At 36.6% G+C, this 26,178-nt stretch overlaps 1 protein-coding gene across 6 annotated transcripts in view; it reads left to right on the top strand.

Moving 5' to 3' along the window:
- Positions 1 to 24,527, top strand: part of LOC143257167 (doublesex and mab-3 related transcription factor 3, truncated-like) — a 50,662-nt gene extending 26,135 nt beyond the window's left edge. For 5 of the 6 annotated variants that reach the window (XM_076515502.1, XM_076515503.1, XM_076515506.1 and 2 more), the window contains 3 exons: positions 2,550 to 2,807; positions 6,757 to 7,166; positions 22,253 to 24,527. In XM_076515502.1, the coding sequence (XP_076371617.1) occupies positions 6,806 to 7,166; positions 22,253 to 23,127 (1,236 nt within the window). In that variant the 5' untranslated portion in view covers positions 2,550 to 2,807; positions 6,757 to 6,805 and the 3' untranslated portion in view covers positions 23,128 to 24,527. The remainder of the gene's footprint in view (positions 1 to 2,549; positions 2,808 to 6,756; positions 7,167 to 22,252) is intronic. The other variant, XM_076515507.1, reaches the window with a different exon arrangement.
- The last annotated feature ends 1,651 nt before the right edge of the window (positions 24,528 to 26,178 follow it).

Below are 26,178 nucleotides of genomic sequence, written 5' to 3'. Positions count from 1 at the left end.
ACTACACAGACAAGCCTACCTTCAATGGAAACACGTGTGCACAGATAAACTAAAACTAATTTTCGCAGATTCTATCCCCATCACCTGTTAATAAGATTGGTCTTCAATTACTATTAACCATTGTTTTCAACAAAGTTACTGATTTTGATCTAATAACAGACTGGTAATTAAGATAAAGTACGTTTAGATGTGTGACGGTAAAAATATAATATACAAAGTAACCATGATAGTTAATACACTTACCAGTTCACTACTTTACCAAAAACTTGTATAAAGTAAACATCATACTTAATGCACTTACCACTTCACTACCTTACTCTTAAACTTGTACAAAGTAACAATCATAGTTAATACACTTACCACTTCACTACCTTATTTTTAAACGTATACAAAGTAATCATCATAGTTAATACACTTACTACCTCACTGTCTATTCTTAAACGTGTACAAAGTAAACATCATAGTTCATAAATTTACTACTTCACTACCTTATCCCAAAACTTGTATAAAGTAAATCATATTAATGCATAGTTGATACACTTATTCTCTTCAAAGAAAAATCTTTTACCCTACTTCAACTTGTACAAACACTTGTACAAAGTAACCATCATACCTAATACACTTACTACATCCTTTTTCACTTGAAAACTTGGACTCAGTAACCACTTTAGTTAATAAACTTACTACTTTACCCTAAAACTTGTACAAAATAACCATCATAGTTAATACACTTATTACTTCACTACCTACTAGTTCGTTCCTTTACCTTAATACTTGTACAAATTAACCATCATGCTTAATACACTTACTAGTGTACTACTCTACCCTACAAGTTGTACAAAGTAACCATCGTAGTTAATACACTTACTACTTCACTGCCAATTCCTAAACTTGTACAAAGTAACCATCATTGTTATTACACTTACTACTTCACTGCCTTATTCTTCACCTTGTACAAAGTAACCATCATAGTTAATGCACTTACTACTTCACTGCCAATTCCTAAGCTTGTACAAAGTAAACATTATATTTAAGATATTTACTACTTCACTACCTTATCCTAAAACTTGTATAAAGTAAACATCATATTTGATACACTTACCACTTCAGTACTTTACCTTAAAATCTGTACAAAGTAACCATCATAGTCAATACACTTATAAGTTCACTACTCTACCCTACAAGTAGTACAAAGTAACCATCATAGTTAATACACTTACTAGTTCACTACTTTATCCCAAAACTTGTTCAAAGTAACAATCGTTGTTATTTTACTTACTAGATCTGTACTTTATCGTAAAAGTTGTACAAAGTAACCATCATAGTTAATTTACTTACTACTTCACTAGCTTATTGTTAAACTTGTACAAAGTAACCATCATAGTTAATACAGTTACTACTTCACTACTTTACCCTTAAACTTGTACAATGTAATCATCATAGCTAATACACTTATTAGTTCACTACATTATCCCAAAACGTGTAGAAATTAAACATCATAGTTAATACACTTTCTAGTTCACTTACTTACCCTAACCATCGTAGTTAATACACTTTCTAGTACACTTCCTTACCCTAACACTTGTAAACATCATAGTTATTTCACTTACTAGTTCACCACTTAGTCTTAAAATTTGTACAAAGTATCCATCATAGTTAATACACTTATTAATTCACTACTTTATCCTAAAACTTGTGCAAAGTAACCATCTATGTTAATACACTTAGTAGTTCACTACTTTACCCTAATATAAGTCTTCATGCTATCCTGTATATATAGTCCAGTTGGAAAATATTCTAGACCACTTTATCTCCCTTCCTTAACATTCTTTGCCTATTTTAGCTTTATTTTATTAAACCTTTTGACCTCAATATCATCACTAAAACCAACAATTCTATTACATTTAAAATTCAGCTTACAACAATTCTACTTCTCTCCTTAACTTACTGAGCATCAGCTTATTATGGTGTTAATTTAGTTCATACTTTAAGTATTAACAGAATATGTGTTCTATACGTGAACGAAACTTCCTTCTGGACCCCACATGACGAAGGGTTTCTAGAATCCAACATGTTTGCTTTAACACTTAATGTACACCAGGTGTATCCCGTCACAAATTTACTATTACTTGTGGTAATAATATGTAAATAAAATAACAAAAAATGTATCCTATAAAGATGAAAGGCTAACATATCTGTAGAATGTTATATCTATTATCATTAGTAGTAGTAGTCGTATAACCTGTAGCCTCTGTAGCACATATTTTATATTGTTATTTGCATACTTTTTGTCCTTTGTAGTACACACTACATAATACTGGTAGTGTTTCACTAAAGTGTATTATTGTTTGAGTGGATTTATCAATAAAAACATTTTATTATAATTGATATCGAGTGCCACAGAAAGTTTACTATTATAATTATTGTATCATTGTGGATTAACAAAATTTTATTTGATAAGACAATGGCCTTGAAAGCACTCTAATTACACCTTATATCACGAATATAATTTCGTTTCGTTTTCTTCAGAACTTTTATCCCCCATACAGCCTCAAAGCTTGAAAGACAACTGTATCATTAGGCCTTGCCTCCACGTTTTTGAAACACTGTAACGATCCGTTTGCCACTTTTAATGGCCAATCCGCAAATACCTTAAGCAACACGGTGCTAAGTGAGCGTGGAAGGCGGAGCAACACGCCACGCCCCGACTCGAGGTTCGCAGCACGAGCTTCCACAAGTACCGATGAGAAATGCTAATATCAAGCAGAAATTAAACTTCTCCTGTATTGGCTGTCACATCGAAAAAAGTAAGTATTCGTCAAACAATTGGAAACGTAATTAACAGTTTTTGATTTATTATATATGATGTTGTGGCTATTTCTGAGTGCTTTAGAAAATCTCAGTTTTCGGAATCAATCATTTCCAAGCATAACGCAACCAACAGAAACTCCTTTTTAGCTTCTTACAATTATATCGATATTATAGCGACTTTAAATTACAAGTTTAACGCATCATACAATTATATCGGGATTATCTGACGTTGTTCTAACGTTACAATATATGAACCTTTGCTGACATTGTCTAACGTTTAAATATAGGAAATTGTGTTAACATTTTATGACGTTATAATATAGTAAATTATTCGTCTGATGTTGAAGTTAAAATTCGATTGTGTCAGAACAGATTTTCAATTAGGTTTCTGTGGACAACAGTAAACTTCTAAGCTTAACTATCGGTAAGTACTGTATTTGGATGCTCCGCTGCACAAGAAAACCGAGGAAATACGGTGTTCGTGGATACGTTTGTTGTTACGAACAAAGGTATAAAATACTGTAATATGTTTACCGTAGGTGCCGAAACTTGATTTTTAGCGTTATAAGCCTTCAAACCTACTGATGAGCCATCAGAGTGGGATTCGAGGTAACCATACTATTGCGAAATTTGGTCAATTTAACGATCGGTTATTCAGATTTTTGGCGGTAGAAGAAGATAATTCTATCGGCTATACCGGCAACTTCAGCACTTATTAAGTACGGTGTTCCGTGGTACAAGAACACTAAGGAAATCCGGTAAGTTTATCAACAGGTAAGTACGGTAGTCGGATGTTCCGTGACGCAAGGAGGCCGTTCTGTCTTAAGTGAAACTTAAGATTGTTACGTGTGTAACAGTATAGCGATCTGACTGTGATATACTTGTCTTTCTCGGTCAGTATTGGTAGGATATAAATCGATCCAAAGCTGCTTTTATGTAAGCATACATTCGTATTACCATAACACTGCCTGTAGTATCCTTAATGTAATGTGTTTCTGTAGTGTTTGTTTCGGATAAATACACAAAGCTATACAACGGCTATCTGGGTTAGCTGTTCCTGATTTTGAGTGATAGTGGAAAAGAAAGCAGCTAAGAAACAACACTCATCGTCAACTCTTAGGTTATTCTAATTCATAGTGGTGTTTGACTGTCACTATTATAACGCACACGTTACTTCAAATGCGACGTGGTTCGTGGGACTCCTGCATTCAGACTATCGCATGTTAACAGCTACGTCACGTCTAGCCATTTCAGTATAAACGTTCGTGTTTTATAGGATTTATAACGTTGTTAAATCATAATTACCAGGCAATATTTTTGCTACTAAATGGAAGCAGTACGTAGATTTTAATAAAGTATTTATTTTGGCTGCTGTTAAAATTGTTCGGTGGTTTTATTAATTTGATTCCTGTGTACTTTAACAATGAAACTTGAGTTAAAGATTGGGGCGCTAGAACTTTTTTGTTCAGTTTTAAAGTTAAAATTGAAAAATTTATTAGAATGAACAGTATAATATCCAAACATATCGGCCTCTTTCTGAAAATAAGATGTTAGATTGTTCTTGATGACGAAAAACCCACTTGAAGTAAAAATGTCGAAACGTTTGTTCTCTGCTTTGTTAGTAAAAATGTGTTAATACCAATACCAGCCGTTCTGAGATGCGTTTCATTGTAATTCAACGGCATTTTGGTTGTGGGTTTGTGGTTGCGGAAAGATACATGGATTGTGGTTTTGTGGTTGTGGAGTATTACATGAGTTGTAGATTTGTGGTTGTGAAGTGATACATGAGCTGTAGGTGTGTGATTGCAGAAAGACACGTCGGTTGTAGGTTTGTGACTGTGGAAATATGCATGGGTTGTAGGTTTGTGACTGTGGAAATATGCATGGGTTGTAGGTTTGTGATTGCGTTAGGATACGTGGGAGAAAATTCCTTGTTTATTATATTTGTGTCACCAAAGCAAGACGAACAATTAAAACACAACTATACGTATAAGATCAAGCAAATAACATTGTCGTTATTTATGTTGAAATAATGATATAGACAGATTGATAAAATATCTAAATATAATAGTGAGATATTATGCTTATTGTAACATTCTATTTGATTTCTAAGTTTCGTACACTGGTTATACGAAGGTCAGGGCTCCGTCGTAGCTCAGCCGCAAGTCTCATAACGCTATAAACAGATTTCGATGCCATGGTGGGGAGAGCTCAGTTAGCCCATTGTGTAGCTCTGCACTCAACACACCAGAACAAAAGGTCAAACTGTAAACACAACAGACGATATATATATCACTTGATTGTAGTAATTCCTCGTCATTCTGAATCCGATAACAACCAGTATCTGCTTATTTTTACACATTACAAATCAAATCATAACTGGAATATACACAATACGTCAGAAATGTGCTTTGATCAAAACGAGATTCGTGATTGGACGATAACTGTTCATTCGTTACCATGTAACACATTGTCAGTTTCATATACTAAGACATCCTGATCCGAAATGTTTCGTCGTTCAAAATGTGCTTCTCGTGTAGATGGACAGAGAACGTGGTTTCTTTTGATTAGTTGAAAAACACTAATGTATCTTAGTGGACTGAGGTCAGTTGTTTGATTGTCATAATTGACTGTGTGACCGTTTTTAGTTACTGTGAGTGTTTGTATAACTAACTATCTTTTGTTGTGACTGATTGTACAAGTCTTTATTTATTAAGTGAGTGTATAACCGCTTTTGTTATCGTGAATGTTTGTGTAACCGTCTTTGGTTATTAAGTGATTGTATAACCGTATTTAGTTATTAAGTGACTGTATAACCGTATTTAGTTATCGTGTGGCTGTGAAGCCGTTTATAAAACCTTTTTAATCAAAGTTAACATAGTTAACTGAAGTTGGCTAAAGTTAAACTAAACAACATATGTATGTATAAACAAACCACGTGGAAGTCAAAGTGAAAGAAAGCAAACACACCTTTTCTTACACGTCAAATCTGCATTTATGTGCGATTGGCTGCACGTATCTATTACAAAGTAAGAAAAATAAAACCGAAATTTTGCTAATCGATAAGAGATTTCGACATTATTAATCACATGATAAATAACAAAAGAAATTTGAAAACGTTTTAAAATAAACTCTTTTTTTTCAGGTTATGCAAAACTGGTTTTTTTTTTTTTTTTTTAATTTCGCGCAAAGCTACACGAGGGCTATCTGTTAGCCGTCCCTAATTTTGCAGTGTAAGACTAGAGGGAAGGTAGCTAGTCATCACCACCCACCGCCAACTCTTGGGATGCTCTTTTACCAACAAATAGTGGGATTGACTGTCAAATTATAAACCCCCCCCCACAGCTGAAAGGGCGAGCATTTTTAATGTTACGAGGATTCGAACCCGCGACCCTCAGATTACCAGTGGAATGCCTTAACCACCATGCCGGGCCTAAGCTTCACCGGATAAGCGTATATATTATTTGTTTGTTTTGCTAACTGTGCATTTAATATAAAATATGTCTGCAGACTTACGGCGCTAGAAAATGAGTTTCGATACCTGTGGTGGATAGAGCACAAATAGTCCACTGTGTAGCTTTGTGCTTAATTACAAATAAAGTTTAATATAAAAACTTAGAAAATTGACATGATAGTGAATTAAATAATGAAAATTGAGTAAAAGCAAATAAAAATAATAATAAAAATGGAATTTAATGTTACATAATCATCTCTTAGAATCAGTAATCGCTGTTTACAATAGGATATTTCAGAATTAAAAGAAAATTAATTTTAACCAAAAAGGTCACATGACTGCTAATAGCCAATCAGAGTCATGGCTATCGTTTTTGTGTTGTTTTTTTCACGTGAGTCGATTATTTCTTCGCTGAAATTAAGGAGTTTTAATGTTGATTTAAATAGAATCATAGCCTACAAGGCTCACAAATATAACGATTTATTTCGCAGGTTAATCAGTTGTTTCAATCGAGCCCAAAGGCCTGAACAAAGGGAGGTGATGAACCTAACTGGTAGAGCGGTTGAACAAACCACAATGGCAGATTCGCCCTGCGAGGAACACGTTCGCCGGCCAAAGTGTGCTCGCTGCCGTAACCATGGTATGATATCGTGGCTCAAGGGCCACAAGCGACACTGTCGATTCCGGGACTGTGGCTGTGCCAAATGCAACCTCATTGCCGAACGTCAGCGGATTATGGCCGCCCAAGTGGCCTTGAAACGTCAGCAAGCCGCTGAGGACGCCATCGCCTTAGGTCTACGAACCGTGGCCACCGGAAACTCCATTCACTGCTTTCCAGCCGGACCCATATTAGGGTTGTCGGTGACGGAGACGAGTGGTGACAACAGAGTCAGCGGAACAGGTGAGTGTCTGAACTTGGTCGTAGCGAATTGAAATTTGATAAGTTTGATGGAACTGCATAAGATACACAGGTCTGTTATTTAAGGGACAAATTTAGATAACAAGGAGCATTACCTACCAGATGAACGAATGAAGACTGTATATCAGAACGGCTGGTATGGGTATTAATACTTTTATTGATAAACAGAGAACAACTCTTTCTGAACCTGAAGATGACCGAGGAAGGTCGAAACATTGTTCTCTCCTTATCAATAAAAGTGTTAATACCCATACCAGCCGTTCCGAGATACATTTTTATTTCAAATGGGTTTCTAATCATCAAGAATGAAGACTCTACCATGTCCAGCGTCGACAAAGCCTTTCCTCCATATTTAGGGTTCGTTAGGACGGCTGAGAAGTCATCGGTGTTCATGAACAACTTCTGGGGGCGAAACAAGTTTAATAAATAAATGGTATTTTAGCATTCTTAATTATGTGACTTTCAAATCGGTTTTATGGTAATAATTAATAATATCGTTTAATTTATTTGACATTCCTTATTTAGTTATTATAACAATTTTTAAGTTATTCATAAGAATTACATCAGTCACTAGAACTGACAAACCAGAAACTAGTCTAATTATTATTATTATGTTTATTAGTACCAGTTAAACAAGTACGTTACTAAATCTTTATTAGCAGCAGTTAGACAAGTACGTTACTAAATCTTTATTAGTACCAGTTAAACAAGTATGATACTAAATCTTTATTAGTACCAGTTAAACAAGTATAATACTAAATCTTTATTAGTACCAGTTAAACAAGTACAAAACTAAATCTTTATAAGCAACAGTTAGACAAGTACGTTACTAAATCTTTATTAGTACCAGTTAAACAAGTATGATACTAAATCTTTATTAGTACCAGTTAAACAAGTATAATACTAAATCTTTATTAGCACCAGTTAGACAAGTACAAAACTAAGTTAGACAAGTACGGTACAAAATCGTTATTAGCACCAGTTAGACAAGTACGGTACTAAATCTTAGCAAATACAGTGAAACCGTGTTGACGAGAGAGATGAATTTAAAACCAGTATTTGATTGTTTCAATAATTTGACCTTTAAATTAAGAAAAAAAACCCGACAACAATTGAGTAAGTGACTGATTAGTTTACAAATACATTTCAACTTTGTTTGAGCATGCACCCCATGAAGAGTAGTGTATTTAGGTTTGTTGTTTGTAGAAGAAAGCCGCATTGTGTCTACTGGATGGATTCAACCCCTGATTTTAGAATTGCAATCAGGATACAACAGAAATTTTGAACTATGTAGGTACATGATACGTACAAGATTTCTTTGATATTTTCTCAAGTTTATTTTTAATATTTAAATTCTGGTGTTTTTTATGCATGATTTTTTTGTCACTGGAAGCGCGTGATTACGTAATTAACGCAATATCTAGAAATTCCATTAAATTTAAGTAACTAACTAGAAGTTTCAAAATGTAAAAGTACTATATATATGTTAGACTCGATCTGTTAACGGATAACCGAGGAGTGATTTAGTTACGTGTCAGTTAGTTAAGTACAGTTATTGCGTCTTTTTCTATGTGATTCAATCAATTAGTGTGTTTATTATCGGTCTATTAATAAGAAAAGTACGCGGGTATGTTTATTTTGGGGTCAGGCATACATTGATTTCGGAATATTTGTTGAAACGGTGTTTATTAAACATATTGTGAACGTAGTCTGTAACAAACGTCATTGAGATAATACGTTTATTATCGTTACGTGGAACAGATCTGACATTATTTTTTACCAAATAATTCAAAACAGCGCGCCCAAATATACCACGTTGTAATCATGGTGTCAGAAGTGGGGTTATTTTCTTTTAAAAAACAAATGCTATGATGGCAACAACACAAGTAAGGAACGAAAGTGAGTTCTGCTGAAAGTTATTAAACTGTAGAAAATAGAAGAAACGTAAAATTAAAGGAGAAGAAATATATGGGAATTAAATTATGTCAAAAATTATGATGAGGAAATTAAAGAGAATTATTAAAATAAATATACCTTATTTGGAGAACTATTCCAAAACCTGTTTGAAGACAAGATAAGCTATTGGATGTATAAATAGGAATTATAACAAGAGTGAAGAAGTTTAGATAGGTTGGCAAAACTGAATACGATCAGAAGAGGAATTATCTGGACTTATGGAACAGCTGAGAGCTGTACACCTGCCGAAAATTATAAGTTCATTAATTGAAGAAACCAACCCATGAGTCTGGGGCTTCATTGGTAGGAAACCTTGCACTATGTTGATTAACAGATACAATAGTTCAACATGATTTAGTAAAGAAATATGGAAAATTACTTACAGGGTTGAATAACAAAGTACACAGTTTATGACCAGGGAATCTGTCGTTGTAGGTTTTTAGAAGATAGTGGTATTCAGTTCTTAGCTTTGAAGTAGGGAGGGATCGTTTATGAAAGGATGGGTTATATATAATACACTATGTAACACAAAATTGGTTCCAGGATAGTATGTGTTATTTCTTAATTGTTTATGTTCTAAATGTACAGAAAATGGTCATTATTCCATTCAAACTTTGCTTTTGTGACCTGGATAATGAAATTTAGAAATTAACCTATTTTATATGTAAAAAGGGGCAAATTTGCACATTTTCATTTATATAAGGTTTGGATAAAACAACATGTGAATCAAGATTTACATGTATTTATACTAAAAGTTATACAAAAATGTTTAGAAGCGAGTAGTTTTTCGAGATTTGCGACTGTAATATAAATCACTTTTACGTATCACCTCCAAAATATAGTCTCCCATCATATTTTTGTTATACACTCCTTGGTAGCGGCGTTCAAAGTCCAGTATATCTTGGTAGAAGCGCTCGCCTTGCTTCTCTGAATATGCTCCCACGTTCTCCTTGAATTTATCAAGATGAGCGTCAAGTATATGGACTTTCAGAGACATCCTGCAGCCCATTTTGCCGTAGTTCTTCACCAGAGCCTCAACCAGTTCCACATAAGTATCGGTCTTGTGATTGCCAAAGAAGCCCCAAACCACTGCGACAAAGCTGCCCCAAGCTTTTTTTTTTTTCCTTCCTACTGAGGTTCTTGGGGAATTCTGTTCACTCCAGGATCTTCTTTATTTGTGGTCGAACGAAGACACCAGCTTTGACCTATGCCTCAGACAGCTTAGGGAAGAAGTCTCGAAGGTACTTGAAGGCTGCAGACTCCTTATCAAGAGCTGTGACAAATTGTTTCATTAGACCCAATTTTATTTGTGATGGTGGGAACCACACCTTCTGGAGGCCTACTAGTGGCTCACACTTGACATTGTGCCTCCCCACAGAGAACTCGGTCCGTTTTGTCTAGTGCTTCCTGTTGTAGTGCGCTGCGGTGTTCCTACTGTCCCAAAGGCAAAGATAACAGGGAAACATAGTAAAGCCTCCTTGGTAAAGCCTAATGTGTAAGAGGTTCCTGCAAAATATTTTATATGTGATATTTTGTCTATAGAATTGGAAATTTCAAAAAAAATTAAAAGATATTTAAATTTTCAAAGGTCTACAATTTGTATAATATAAAATCTTACTATTCAAGCAAGCAAAAATTATCCGTCTTACCTTGTAGAGTTTCGTTGTTTTTTTTGCAGTTCTTGCAGGTTAAATGAGGTGCCCAGAGTTTGTTTTGATCCCCGACAGGCATGCCGAAATATGCTTTGTAGGCTTCACACATTTTAACAGATGCTGTCACAGGGCACTTTTTCGCTTTTGTCTTGATAAATTGACCACATACATAGCAGAATGCGTCTGGAAAATGCTTGCAGCTTCTTCATAAAATCAGATAGGTCTATGTGTTCACTTAGGCAGCTAGAACTAAACTGAAGTGGTGAGCCACTGTATATATATATTACTATGGAATGTTCTAGAAATTTCTCGTAATTTCTACAACATTCTAGAAAGTTCTTGAAAATTCTTGTAAGTTCGAGAAAATTCACTGTCAACTACTTAGCATTGAATCTACCTGGAATGTTCTGGAAAATGGGTATATTTTAAAATTTCGTTACTCAGGTCACAAAAGCAAAGATTGACAAGAAAAATAGGTCTTTACCATTTACTTTAGACATAAGCAATTGGGAAATAACTCTTTGCACAGGAATAAGAAAAAGTAAAAATTTTGTTACTTAGTGTTATTATTTGATGCTTAAAATGAGGCTTAGTGGTATACAAGGTAATTCTGAGTCTCTCAGAGCAGGTTTTACTGTTATGGTTTAAAATTTAATATTCAAACAATTTGAAATTTAATTTAATTTTATAGAATTGTTTTTTACGATCTCTGTCTCACATATCACTCGTTTAAATGTAATGAGTTCTTTCAGAACTATTAGAAGTCAAGTTTGTGATATAGTTCTCACATGATTCAGTAATTGAACGTATGATTATATAATATTTCAAAACTTAAATAGAAAAAAATCAACAGCTTTTAAGAAGTTACGTAAACCGACAACATTACTCTTTCTAAATCTGATAGAAGAAATAGGACAACTGTTTTGAATAAAGATGGATACCCAAGATATTTCTAGTGATTCTACAATTTCACGAAGTCACTTTTAATCCTAGTAATACATGAGAAATAAAATACTCATTGAGAACAAACAATGTACTTATTTAATTAAATCAAACAATGTGCTTATTTTACTGAAACGAAAAATGTGTTTATTTTATCAACAGCAAACAAGGTGTATATTTTATTGAAACCAAACAATGTGTATATTTTATTAAAACCGATGTGCTTATTCAGTTGAAACCAAACATTGTGTACATTTTAAATATCTCGAAATTAATCCAAGATAAACATCTTATGGTCTTCCTCAAATTCAAAACAAATGAGTTTCTTTAGAACATGTACTTTCGAATATTGGAACTTACACACGGTGTAAGACACAAATTAAAACTCGGAAAGGAGGCCTCCTTGACTAATCAAAGCGAACATATGTGAACCATAGCCGAAATCATTTCAACCGGAATGCAGAACACTGGAAGCTCATGGGTTCGAGATCATATTTTGGGTATTCTTCTTATTTTCCAGAGAGTTTTCTTATGCTACATACGTCATAGCTTATAATCAGAGTTGAGATTGATTTTAGTTGATTTCGTGAAGAGTTTCACTGAACGGGATTAGACCTTGAAAGAAAGATTTGCTGAAATACAACAGTTTTGTGTTAACAGACCATAATTGTGCTAGCTTTATCTCAGGTTGAGACTTTATACACGTATAATTTAGAATAAACTGTACTACCCTATGTTTATAGATGACAAGACTGTCTACAACCTTTTAAATCACTGTACTACCCTATGTTTATAGACAAGATTGTCTACTGTACTACCCGATGCTCTCTCGGTGTGGATTCCTGTACGTGGTGAGGGAACTCCCAGGGAAGGTTCTGTTCTTTTAGTTTACCTCCTTCGGGATCTGAACGTCCACTCACGTGTTTGGCGTGCGTGGTGATTCGTGAAGGGGAGGAGAGGATCCATGTGGTTGAGGGGTCCAACTCTAACACATCACTTTGGCCTTGAATCCCCTTAGACGGGCGGCCTTGGGGTGGCCTCCCTTGGGTCAATCGATTGCTCCGCTTGGGCTCGGATCAACCAAGGTCCAGTGTCGGATGTTCTCAACAGGTGTTGTGGACATTGTATCTAATGCTGGCGTTTGGGTATAGTGCTTACGAAACCCTGGCGTTGCTTCAGTGTTCTTGTTTAGCATTGTAGTGCGTCCCCTCGTAAATCTTCATGGTGGGTGGGGTCAGTGGGCACTGAAATATTCCTTTTTTTATGGATTCTAAAAAAAAACTTAAGTAAAATAGTGAAAAACAGTTCATAGGTAAATGACCAAGTCTTGAAGATTCTGAGCAACAATCTTCAGCATCTGTAACACCTGTTGTATCTCATTTTCTTATCCTACATTCTCTTTCAGACAAATATTTAGGGCAAATGTTTCCCTTTTTCATTCAGAAGGTACTAGAGGGACTTGCTGGCTCTTCAAAGTCAGTAAAGAAGCTTCGATCTGCTGACATATTGGTGGAAAAATCCACATCTCAACACAGTGAACTTCTCTTGCATTCAAAGACAATTGGGGATATACCCAATGAGGTTACACATCATGCTACTTTGAATTCTTCATGAGGAGTTATTGTTGAGAGGGATTTGAAGAACATCCCCGTGTCAGAGATTCTCGCTAGTTTCTCCACTCAAGGAGTTTCTGCAGTGAGGCGTATCTCCAATCACAAAGATGGAATTACGATGCTGACCAGTATCCTCATTCTGACATTTACATCACTACGTCCACCTCCCACCATCAAGGCAGGTGATCTTAATTGCAGGGTACAGCTATACATTCCAAATCCTCTCCAGTGTTTCCAGTGCCAGTAGTTCAGTCACTCAAAGACGTCATGCCATGGTTCCAAGACGTGTGCTTGTTGTGGTGGGAAGGACCATGATTCCTATGAGTGTGAAATGGACCCTCATTGCGTCAATTGCAATGGCTCTCACCCGTCATATTTTCGTTCTTGCCTTAAGTGGTTGGAAAAAAAAAAGAGGTGCAGCGTCTGAAAACGATTCATAATATTACTTACCCTGAGGCTCTAAAGTTGTTGTCCACCACTTCATCTCGGATGTATGCTGCTGCACTTTGTACCACTACTACAGTGGAAGTGCAGACAGATCTCTCTGTACCTCCAAAAGAATCGTTCTCAAACCAAATGAAAAGTATTTTGCCCTTAATGGTTAAAAAGTTGATGAATCAACTTCAACACCCATCTCTGTTCCTAACATACATTTCAGCAAACCCCAAGATTCACATCCTTTGGTTCTGGATATGTGCATCTCCTCAGATACATCTTCTTCTCCCACCCCAAGATGCAAAACGATCATTCGTTCACGTCCTTAGTCTCTGGAATCCCCTTCCAACAGCAAAGACCTGCCTAGTCGACCCAGGGCAGAATCCATGAATGTCGATAGACCTCCATCGAATAAAGACAATAAAGAAAGAAGACGTGGTCGTAAACAGAAGGTTTTTCCACCCAGTTCGCCTACACGTAAATAAAAATGGCCACCTTGATACAATGGAACTGTCGATATTTACATTCTAATCTAGGTGACATCGAAACACTGTTTCCTACCATCCTGTATGTTTTTCCTTACAAGAGACATTTCTGAAACCTGATGATACAGTCATATTTCGGCGGTTTATTTGTACAGAAATGACAGGCTGCGTGATGGACGAGTGCATGGAGGGGTGGCACTGTTGGTTGATCAGAATGTGCCCACCCTGTCTTTACCACTCGACACACCCTTCGAGGCCGCAGCCATCCATGTTTCCTTGGGTCATACTATCACTGTTTGTTCTCTCTACTTGTTGCCTGGAGAGACATATGATCAATCAGACTTTGATGCTTTCATTGAATAGTTACCCTCTCCCTTTTTAATACTGGGGGACTTTAATGGACATCATTCCCTCTGGGGAAGTACTGATATTGATAGGAGGGTTCGCATCGTAGAGCGAATGCTCTCTGATCACAACCTTTCTCTTTTTCAGTAGTGGTTCATCAACTTATTTTCATGCACCTAGTCAGTCCTTTATTGTAATTGATCTCTCAATTTTGCTCCCCTTCACTATTCGACCATTTTTCAATAAGTGTTAACAATAATCCACGAGGCAGTGATCATTTTCCTATAATTCTGAGAAAGACTGGCCGTGGTCGTTTCAACCCAACCCGTGTGCCCCGGTGAAAGATGGATCAGGCAAATTGGCCCTCTTTCACTGCTCTTGCAGAATTTGAACCTGCTATTGTCTGTAAGCCATCAATAGACGACTGTGTGGTAACACTAACTGACTGTATTATACAAGCATCTGCTCAATGTATTCCTAAAACCTCGACACGTTTTCCACGATATTCCCGTCCGTGGTGGAGTCTGCCTGCCTCATGGCACAGAAGGCTCATAAACGGGACTGGGATACTTTTCGTAGATATCCCACACTCTCGCACCCCATTGCTTTCTAGCAAGACCATGTACATGCTCAGTGGATAAGATGTCAAAGCCAGAAGGAATTTTGGATTAAGTTCACAACTGGCATATCTTCTACCACCAGTTCCAAAGTCATATTGGACAAGATTCGAAAGGTCGGTGGGCAATATAACGCTATCCCCCTCTCGATCTTGCTCTCTGATGTCCAGAAAGCAGCTGTTGCCTGGAGCATCACCCATACTCTAGGTGAAAGCTTTTCTCAGGTATCTAGCACTTGTTGTTCTTTCTCCACCTTCTTAGCCATCAAGACTTGAGCAGAGCAATCACCTCTTTCCTTTCGAACTGATTGTCTCTATGACTATAATCGTCCCTTTACACTGGTGGAACTAAAACTGGCAGTACTTCAGTTGAACCTGATGATATACACTATGAGATGTTATACCATCTATCTCCTGCTTCTCTTGCTATCCTTTTGGTTGTTTTTAACCGGATCTGACAGGATAATGTTTTTCCTGATGCCTGGCACCGGCCTATTATCCTACCTTTTTCCTAAGCCTGGGAAGGAACCCAAGATTCCTTCAAATTACCGTCGAAATATTTTGATGAGCTGTCTCTGTAAGGCCTTAGAGAGGATGGCTAATGCTCGTCTTGTTTGGTTCCTCGAATTAAACAACCTCCTCTCGCCCACCCAGTGGATCAAATGATTCGACTTGAAACGTCAATCAGATAAGCCTTTCTCAAACGACAACATGTTGTATCAGTATTCTTTGACATTGAGAAGGCTTATGATACAACATGGAGGTATGGCATTTTGCGAGATCTCAATATATATTAGTTACGTGGCAATTTGCCCGTTTTATTTAAAAAAAATTAATGGACAGGATATTCCGAGTTCATGTGGGTTCGACACTTTCCCGTTCTTTTCTACAGGAACTTGGAGTCCCTCAGGGCTGTGTTTTAAGTGTCACACTTTTCAGTATAAAGATTAATGCCATCACTGAACAACTCCCTCTTGCTGTTGCAAACGGGTTCTATGTCGACGACTTTCACATCTTATGTTAGTCGCTGAACATGAGTTACAGACTGCCCTCAATCGATTACTGAAGTGGACCACAGCAAACGGTTTTAACTTCTCGCTCTCTAAAACCGTTTGCATGCACTTTTGCCGCCAATGGGGTATTCACCCGATCCTGAACTCTGTACTGGTGAAGTTGTGCTGCCTGTGGTCCCGGACACAAAGTTCTTGGGGCTTATCTTTGACTTTAAGCTGACCTTTATACCACATATCAAGCAGCTAAGGTCAAATATACAAGAGCACTGAACATCCTCCGTGTCTTCTCTTCCACCACTTTGGGAATGGATCGATGTTCTATGCTAAAGATATATCGTGCTTTTATTCGATTGAAACTCGACTATGTATAACTGGTCTATGGCTCTACCAGGACCTCGGTCTTAAAGATGCTGGACCTTATTCATCATCAAGGACTTCGTCTCTGCATTGATGCTTTCCGCTCTTCCCTAGTTCAGAACTTATACATAGAGTCTCATGAACCTTCTTTGCACCTCAGCCGTTTCCAACTGTCTTTACTATATGATTCGAAACTTCGCTTCTTACTAAAGCATCCCACCTGGGGTTGTGCTTTCCTTCCTCGATGGGGCATACTTTTTAAGAACAGATGATCTGCCATTGCTCCTTTTGGCCGTTGTATCCCACCATGGCTTTTCACTGTCCCCAAATGTGACTTATCCTTAAGTCATCTGAGCAAAGCAGATACTCCCGATTCGAAATACTGTCTGTTATTTACTGAACATCTCTCGAATAATCCTTCCAATCCTATTTATACAAATGGTGCAAAATTAGGTGACTCTGTGGGCTCTGTCATGGTTTGTTGTGGTTCGGTGGTTGCGCGCAGAATCCCCTCTACAGTGTCTGTGTTCACTGCTGAACTGTGTGCCATTTCTCTTGCTCTGCATCACATAGAAGCTAAATAGTACTTAAGCTGCACTATTTATACTGATTCGCTTAGTTCTTTACTGACCCTCAAATCGCTTCACGTTAGTTCACACCCTGTTCTCGCCGATATTCAAAATCGACTGGCCTATTTCGTTTTAACATCTAATTCTATCCAGTTTTTCTGGATACCAGGCCACGTTGGTATTTGCGGCAACAAGCTCGCCGACACTGCAGCTAAATCCATTTGTTCTGGCACTCTCACCGTTGTGCTTGTTCCATACATGGAATATGGTCCTGTATTGATGGCTCGTCTCTGCGCCAGTTGTCAGTCGACTTGGAGTGAGCAACGTGAAAACAAACTTTTCCAAATATAACCCTCTATTGGACTTTTGCCGTTTTGTAAGTGTAAGGATCGGAAAGAGGAAGTTGTTCTAACTAGACTACGTATTGGTCACTGTTTTTTAACTCATCGTTTTCTTTTATCTGGAACTGATGCACTAGTGTGTTGTCTGTGTGACACTCAGGTCACAATAAGCCACATTTTACTGTCTTGCCATCATTACAACTCTCAATAATGGCACCATTTTAAATTTGTTCTGTCCCAAAATTTGTCCATAACGTTAGACAGTGTTATTGGTGATGGTGACACTGTCCACCTCGGAAATGTTTTTAATTTTTAAAGGCCATTAATCTTTTTAATGCTCTTTAAGTTTTTTAATTTATACATTAGACCTTTTTTTAAAGTGATTCCCTTTTAAAAATCACAGTCCATCTAGTTCAATTTGAAATTAGAAAATGACCATAACGTCAAACAACTCGGAACCAGCACTGGAAAGGCAAACTTCAGGTGACTGACGGTGGTTTTTGTACTTACCTGTTAGTCTTCCTGGTGAGTTATGATAATTACAATAATGCTACAGAGAGTTCTTTACAACTTGTAGTACTGTAGTTTTTCTCCTATCGCTGTAGACTGGCTGTAAACATTGGTTTTACTGCTATTTATGTTTTATAAATTTTGTTTTGCCTTAATTTCCTTTTATGAATTTTATTAAATTTAATTATAACTTTTTACCGGATGTTTGGCACAGACAGTCTAGCTGCTTTGTGCCATGAAACACCAGATCAACCAACTACCAGATGTTTATAGATGACAAGACTCTCTACATCCTTTTAAACCACTATACTACCCGATATTTGAAGGTAAAAAGACTGTCTACAGCAATGTCCACTGTATTAACCTATATTTATAGATGACAATACCGTCTAGAACCTTTTAAACCATTGTATTACCGTATGTTTGCAGGTAGCTTGACTGTCTACAAGCTTTTAAACCACTGTACTACCCAGTGTTTATGGGTAATAAGACTGTCTACAAGCATTGTAAACCACTGTACTACCCTATTTCTATAAATGACAAGACTGTGTATAACCTTTTAAACCAGTGTGTTATCTTACGTTTATAGATGACAAAGCTGTCTATAACCTTCTAAACCGCTGTACTTTCCTATGTTTATTGATAAGACGGTCTACAACCTTCTAAACCACTGTACTACCCTATGTTTATAGATGACAAGACTATCTACAGCATTTTAAACCACTCACTGTATTACCCTCTATTTACAGGTGACAAGATAGTCTATAACATTCTAAACTACTGTACTACCCTATGATTACTGATTACAATACTGTCTACAACCTTTGAAACCACTGTACTATTCTATGTTAAAACGTGACAAGACTGTCTACAACCTTTTAAACCACTGTACTACCCTATGTTTACTGATTACAATACTGTCTACAACCTTTGAAACCACTGTACTATTCTATGTTTATACGTGACAAGACTGTCTACAACCTTTTAAACCACTGTATTACCTAGTGTTTATGGGTAACAAGACTGTCTACAAGCATTTAAACCACTGTACTGCTCTATGTTTATAGATCGCAATACTGTCTACAAGCTTTTAAACGACTGCACTACCCTATGTTTATAGGTAACAAAACTGTCTACAACCTTTTAAACCATTATATATGCAAAAACGGCTCGTTTGGGTTGAGAAAATATTTTACATAGAAGAGCGAACAATGTTTCGACCTTCTTCGGTCATCGTCAGGTTTTTTCTCGACATCACTGACTTTTAAACTATTATACTACCAAATGTTTATTGATGACAAGACTGTCTTTAACCTTTAAAACCACTGTACTACCCGATGTTTATGGGTGACAAGATTGTTTTCTTCCTTTCAAACCAGTGTAATACCTTACGTTTATAGATTACAAGACTGTCTACAACCTTCTAAACCGCTGTTGTACCCTATGTGTATAGATCACAATACTGTGTACAAGCTTTTAAACCACTGTACTATCCCATGTTTATAGATGACAAAATTGTATTCAAGCTCTTCCCTATGTTTATAGGTGACAAGACTCTATAATCTTGCAAACCACTGTACTATCCTCTGTTTATAGATGAAAATACTGTTTACAATCTTTAAAACCATTGTACTACCCGATATTTATGGGTGACAAGACCGTCTACATCCTTTTAAACCACTGTACTATCCGATGTTTAAAGGTAACACGACTGTCTACAAGGTTTTAAACCACTGTACTACCGACGTTCATAGATGACAAGACTGTCTATAACAATCTAAACCACTGCACTACCCTATTTCTATAAATGACAAGACTGTGTATAACCTTTTAAACTACTGTACTACCCTGCATTTTATCTAAATTTGGAATGGTTAGTGTTATCTGTATATAGTAATTTGTGTTGCTTCGATTCAGGATAATTCTTTGTTTCAGATGGACTTGAAATAATTATTGTTATTTATATTGTTCTTTGTTACACCAGGATATGGAGTAACTAGTGTTTATCTACATAGTCTTATGTATTATACAGACTTGGGATAATTATTTTTATCTATTTATGGTTTTTTGTTTTAATGGGACTTGTAATGGTAGACACCGTTAAGCTGGTATAATACCTTGACACAGTTAAACTGTGTAGTTTGTGCTGTTGTTTTGTTATTGCTTCTTTCTTACTTATTCCATGGAAACCAATACATGGTACTTGATAAACTGTGATACTGTTACACTTTAAACCAGCTTTTTTATTAAATACGTTACTGTTACACTTTACACCATGTGCTTGATTAACTGGGTACTGTTACACTTTACACCTGGTACTTGATGAACTGTGGTACTGTTACACTTTACACCTGATACTTGATGAACTGTGGTACTGTTACACTTTATACCAGGTATTTGATGAACTGTGGTACTGTTACACTTTACACCAGGTACTTGATAAACTGTGGTACTGGTACACTTTACTTGGTATTTATCACTTTTTTGTTTTGTATTTTTCGTCAGGACACTAAATTATTTATTTGAGTCTTCTTGCTTCTTTCTGCTAATGAACGTCATTAGTCAATAATACCGTTTATTTTGTAATATCATTGGTCAATAATACCTTATTTTGTAATATCATTGGTCAATAATACCGTTTATTTTGTAATATCATTGGTCAGTAATACCTTATTTTGTAATATCATTGGCAATAATACCGTATTTTATAATATCATTGGTCAAGAATAATACTGTATTTTGAACTAACAGAAAATAAAACTAGTTTTTACCATCAGTACATTAATAGACCCCCTTTCAATCACTTTTTTTAAAATACCTATGTCATCTAAAGTGTTGCTATAGTAACGCTTTAGCTATCACTTATTCCAAAAGTGTTGTTATAGTAGCACTTGAACTGTCACGCATTCCAAAAGTATACCTGTGGTGATACTAGGTGCTGCCTTTCACTTTATTACAAAATAAATGTATATACATTTCTCAAGTTAAGCTTGAGAAACTAGGTTTAGTTCTGTACATGTACTGAATAACAGAAAATGTTATTTGTGGATTTTTCCTTCCTCACCACATCTTATAATTACAGTGAAGAAAAGAAAGAATCCATTAATGAAGTTGTAGCTTTATCTGTTCTTTACTTCGCCATCTCTGCAGAAGACTAGATTCATCAGTGCTGTTTGAGAGTGTGAAGCAAACAAATACATTAGGTGTTTTGGTGGAATGTAAACAGTTTGTAGATTTTGATGTTTTGTTCTTTATTCACCAAAAATACTTTGTTATATTTAGTTATTAGTGGTGATTTGTGGACTATACAGGAAAACCGACTTGTATAACATATTGTCAGATGCTGGGTCTGTTACACACTGATAACTTAGTTGTTCTTTGTATAATTATCTGTCATTAAATGTTCACACTTAAAACAGAAATGTGAATAAAGAAACATTTTTTTACTTGTATTTGTGTTTATATAACAATCATCAATATAATCTTAAAGATCTCGAGCTTACCCCCACACGAGAAGCATCTCACCTAATTAAAATGCGCATTTTAATATGCTTTTACCCAAGTATAAATATTCTAACAACGCTTTCAGTGAACTTTGGATCGATACTATCGTTTCATGAACACGTGTGTTGTTTTAACACACATTCAGGCAGTGAATGAAATACAGAAACGCCATTTGTGGAGAGCAACAGATTGGTTCAGACCACACACTAGGACCTTCTACTATTTTGACTGATATTATCTGACACTGATCATTTTTTAGGTTTGTCATGAAGTATTCGATACAGACGTTATTTTTCCCTGTATAATAAGCCTAACAAAGGGTATGTGACAATGTTTTGAATTTTATATTAACACCTTATTCTAACCTGACTAAGGCTATTTAACACTGGTGATGTTTCAAACCCCATACAAAAGCCTCTAATTTTGTCTTGTTTAGGAGTGTTTGACTGTGATAGCTTTTTTGGAATGCATACTGAGGCCCTCTTCTGACCTTCCTTGGAGTATTTGACTCTTACAATGTTTCAGACTCCGTAATAAAGCCTAATTTTGGCCCGCCTGGGAGTATGTAAAACTGTGATTAAAATTCTACACTAAAACCTTCTCTTCAGGTTAGTTTCACAAATCTCTAGAAAGTTGTAGTCCATTAAAAATGTTTGAAAATCGTATTTCTTTTTTTTTTTTATGTGTATCGTCAGTGAAGTTACAAATACAAATATTTTTATTGTTTTAGATCACAACAAGACACCTCTAAGCACTCCTAAAACGACTTGTCAGGTTGTGTCGTCCTCGATTACTTCTAGAAGTACAACAACGTCTGTGTCCTATAGCTCTTCCAGTAGCCACACCTCGAAGCCTCGCTCTTTTCTCCTTAGTTCAAGTTCACGACAAGACAAATATGGGCGACACCTGGAATCCAATAATGAAACATTTCCAAGCGATTTCAGACCCGGTAGGCTAAGGCCTATGGAAATGCTCACTCGGATTTTCCCGAATCAGAAGCAGTCAGTGTTGGAATTAGTGTTGGAAGGATGTAATGGAGACCTGGTTAAAGCAATAGATCACTTCTTATCGGCCAGTGATGCATTATTGTTACACCAACGTGTCAGCAACGCTGCAGTGTCCTGTGTTACGTGTTCTCCATACACATCTCCGTCTATAGCTACCGTTTCTGACCAGTATGTAAAGCCAAGACCCGAACCCACCTTTAGAGTCTCTTTCGGCTCCATTAAGTCAGCTTTCAAGCCCCTCTCTCCTCCTGCAGCCCACCAGAGTGTGCATTTTGCTTCCACACTCCCACAACGTACCCCAGTGTTCACAAATGGTGTCGCGATTACAGTACCTCGTCCACCAATGTTAATGACGTCATTGCAAAGATTTCCGAACACAACTTGTCCATTTCCATCACTTACCGCCTATCCCCTACCTTCTTCACATCCCGTTTTATTCCACTCCTACCAACCATGCCTTCCTGGATGTCCACAGTGTCCTTCTCGCACAGTGAGCACCATTCCAGATGAATACTGTGACCCTGCAGGTTCCGAGAGTCACATAGAGCCTAGTGAAGGCAGATTTCAAGAAGCTGTTGACCTTTCAGACAATGGTTAATGGCAGAAAAGTCCACAGGACAAATAGCCAGTTATAAAAAATTGAAGTTCTATCGCTTATAATAGTTTCGAAACAAACATGAAGTAAGAAACCTTATTGAATATTTTTGTGAAACATACAGTGTGATGTTGCACACGTACTTATCACGACATTGATTTAGAGGAAAGACACAACTCTAATGACACTTACAGTACGCCCTTATTTTAAGGGGAATATTCAACTTTGACCATATTCACAGTGTGAGGTTGCTTAAGGATTAAAATTCAATAATTACCACAACTACAGCGTGAAGTTGTTACAGGTGAAGACCCAACTTTGATCACATTCAGAGTGTAGTGTTCCTTAAAAGACATTACAACATTGTCTCAAGGAAGATCTAACTTCAACTCTTATCACTGATTACTACATTGATAGATATTTCATGACAAATTCTTCATTGATTTGAAATTAAAGAGATCTCCATTTATGGAAAATGCATCAGTTTGGAAAACAATATAAGAATCATTAAAGATGTCCATTCACTTCCTATTCAGTTGGTATACGAGGGCTGTTCAAAAAATACGCGGACTGACGTCATAAAACCAAATGTACTTTATTTAGAAGTTACAGGTCTGGGACCCTTTCAAAGTACTCTCCTCCCCAACTCAAATCTTCTTCCTTTCAAGGGTCTTTTGAGTTTGGGGAACAAGAAAACATCGCAAGGAGCAAGGTCAGGTGAGTAGGGGTGGGTGGGGAAGAACAGTGATCGAGTGTTTGGCCAAAAACTTACGAGTTCTGAGACACAAATTTCGCAGCAACGCGGTGCATCTTCAATTTTTCGGTCAAAATCTCGTAACAAGATCCAACTGATATCCCACACTCTTCAGCAAGCTCCCTGACACTCAGACGTCGATTTGCCCGCACCAGGGTGTTGATTTCGTCGACGTGTGGGTCGTCAGTTGACGTGGAAGGACGTCCAGGACGCTCATCATCTTCAATGGACTGTCGACCATCCTTAAAACGTTCATGCCACTTGAAACATGCCGTACGCTTCATAGCAACATCACCGTAAGCCGTGTTAAGCATAGCAAAAGTTTCAGTCGCAGATTTTCCAAGTTTAACACAAAATTTCACAGCAAGTCATTGCTCCTTCAGGTCATTCATTCTGAAATCCGCCAAACGAAGAAATCGCACTTTACTTAAAACCGCGTAGCTAATACACAAATGAAGATATCTGCAATCGGGAAATGGCGTCGTAATCAGCTGATCTGTGCAAACCTAGCGACACCAAGTGGATTCCCCTGGAACCAACTGTTGCGGCGCAATTCAAACAGTCCGCGTATGTTTTGAACAGACCTCGTACTATAGCTTACTACAGACATCTTAGGAGACGCGCATAATTAAATACCTTTGAATAACGATGTTGTTGTTTGTTGTTGTTTTTTTGCAAATATTTTTGTTGGACGTTTCGTTACCAGTATGAACCTTTCTTACTATTTCATTACATAGTTAGTCAAACGCACACCATATAATGACTCTGTATCAAAATCATAGAAGTAGAAATATTCGGCGAATTTTCATCGAGTAATTCAGTTCTAGTATTTTGATATGTACTGTATATAACTTTATTATAAATCTATACTTGTCACCTAAATCCTCTTTTTAACACCCAGTAAAAACATTGTACATTTATTTCAGCAAGCACCTACAACACCTAAATACATGATTGTATATTCAGAGACAAAACATGTATCTTTCAGCACGCATCTACAACATCCAAATCCGATATTTGACATCCAGAAAAAATGATATAAATTCAAACTGGACAGGTTTACGTCCAGGAACAGCTGTAGTTCAAACTGCAAAGATCACATACAGGAACAGTTGTAGTTCATACTGGACATGTTTACATACAGGAGCAGCTGTAGTTCAAACTGCAAAGATCACATATAGGAACAGCTGTAGTTCATACTGGACAGATTACATCCAGGAACAGTTGTCATACGTTTTTCACTGACACAGCTGGCAGACTGTCGTAACTTCTGTCATATTTTCTAGATTGACACCTATCATAAACAACAGTGGACTGAAGTTCTAGGGTATCCACTACACAGACAACTACCAGAATGTAATCCATGAGGATAACTGTTGTACTTATCACACTTACAACTGATAGGCTGTTGTTGTTGACAAGGATAGAAACATCATAATTTACCTAAGAAATTTCAAGCTCGGGAAACATGTTTTAATGTTGTATAGAACGAAGTAACTGATATTTACCAGCAAAGATTTCTTGAATGAGTTGGTAGCATCAGTGAAGACCAGCTGTTACACATATGCTAATTGCAATGTTTCAAGATATCTTTGACTAACTTCCTCTCTCATTTTATTCGCTTCAAAATCGTCGAGTCAGCTTTTACTGGAAAGAAACGATATTGGCAGCTAAGTATAAACAGATGAAAGTTATTATAAGTAGGGTTAACATTCCAGTTTTAAAAGCCTCGACGAAAGTAGTAATTGCGTAGAACTGTAAATTATAAACTTGTTATATGAGATGTTACGACAATTTCTGTATGTAAATAAACATGGTTTTCAGATGATGCCTAGCACAGTTTCAGTCTATGACGTAATCACCAAAGTAAAAGTAGGCTGCCTTGAGTTCAACAAATTTTCCAGTGTTAACTAACACTAAGGAGTAAGTAGTAGGGGGTAAAATACGGATGAGTTGATTGTCATATTAGGCCTAGGCCTTTAATCTGCTGAAAGAAAGAATGAACAACAACAAAATAAACATCAACCTTCTCCCAGTAAATTCTGGCAATGTTATCAGGTTTTAACCTTTCTAATATAAATATATGTAGTTTGTTTTATATTTAGATCAGATCATTATGAGTCTCATTAGCACGATTCTCACACCACTTCTCAGAATCTTAAGATGAGTATCTTGTAAACAATTATGATTTACCATTTTTTATAACAAAACAGACTAAAACGATCACGACGACAAAATATATCAAGTAATGGCGTCTAAATATACCCTCCAAACCAGATGATCAGGGAAAGACTACTAAC

Source organism: Tachypleus tridentatus, chromosome 7, assembly GCF_004210375.1.
Source record: "Tachypleus tridentatus isolate NWPU-2018 chromosome 7, ASM421037v1, whole genome shotgun sequence".
NCBI classification, from domain to species: domain Eukaryota; kingdom Metazoa; phylum Arthropoda; class Merostomata; order Xiphosura; family Limulidae; genus Tachypleus; species Tachypleus tridentatus.
Note: the sequence above shows the minus strand (reverse complement) of the source record. Positions and strands in the feature narration are given on the sequence as shown.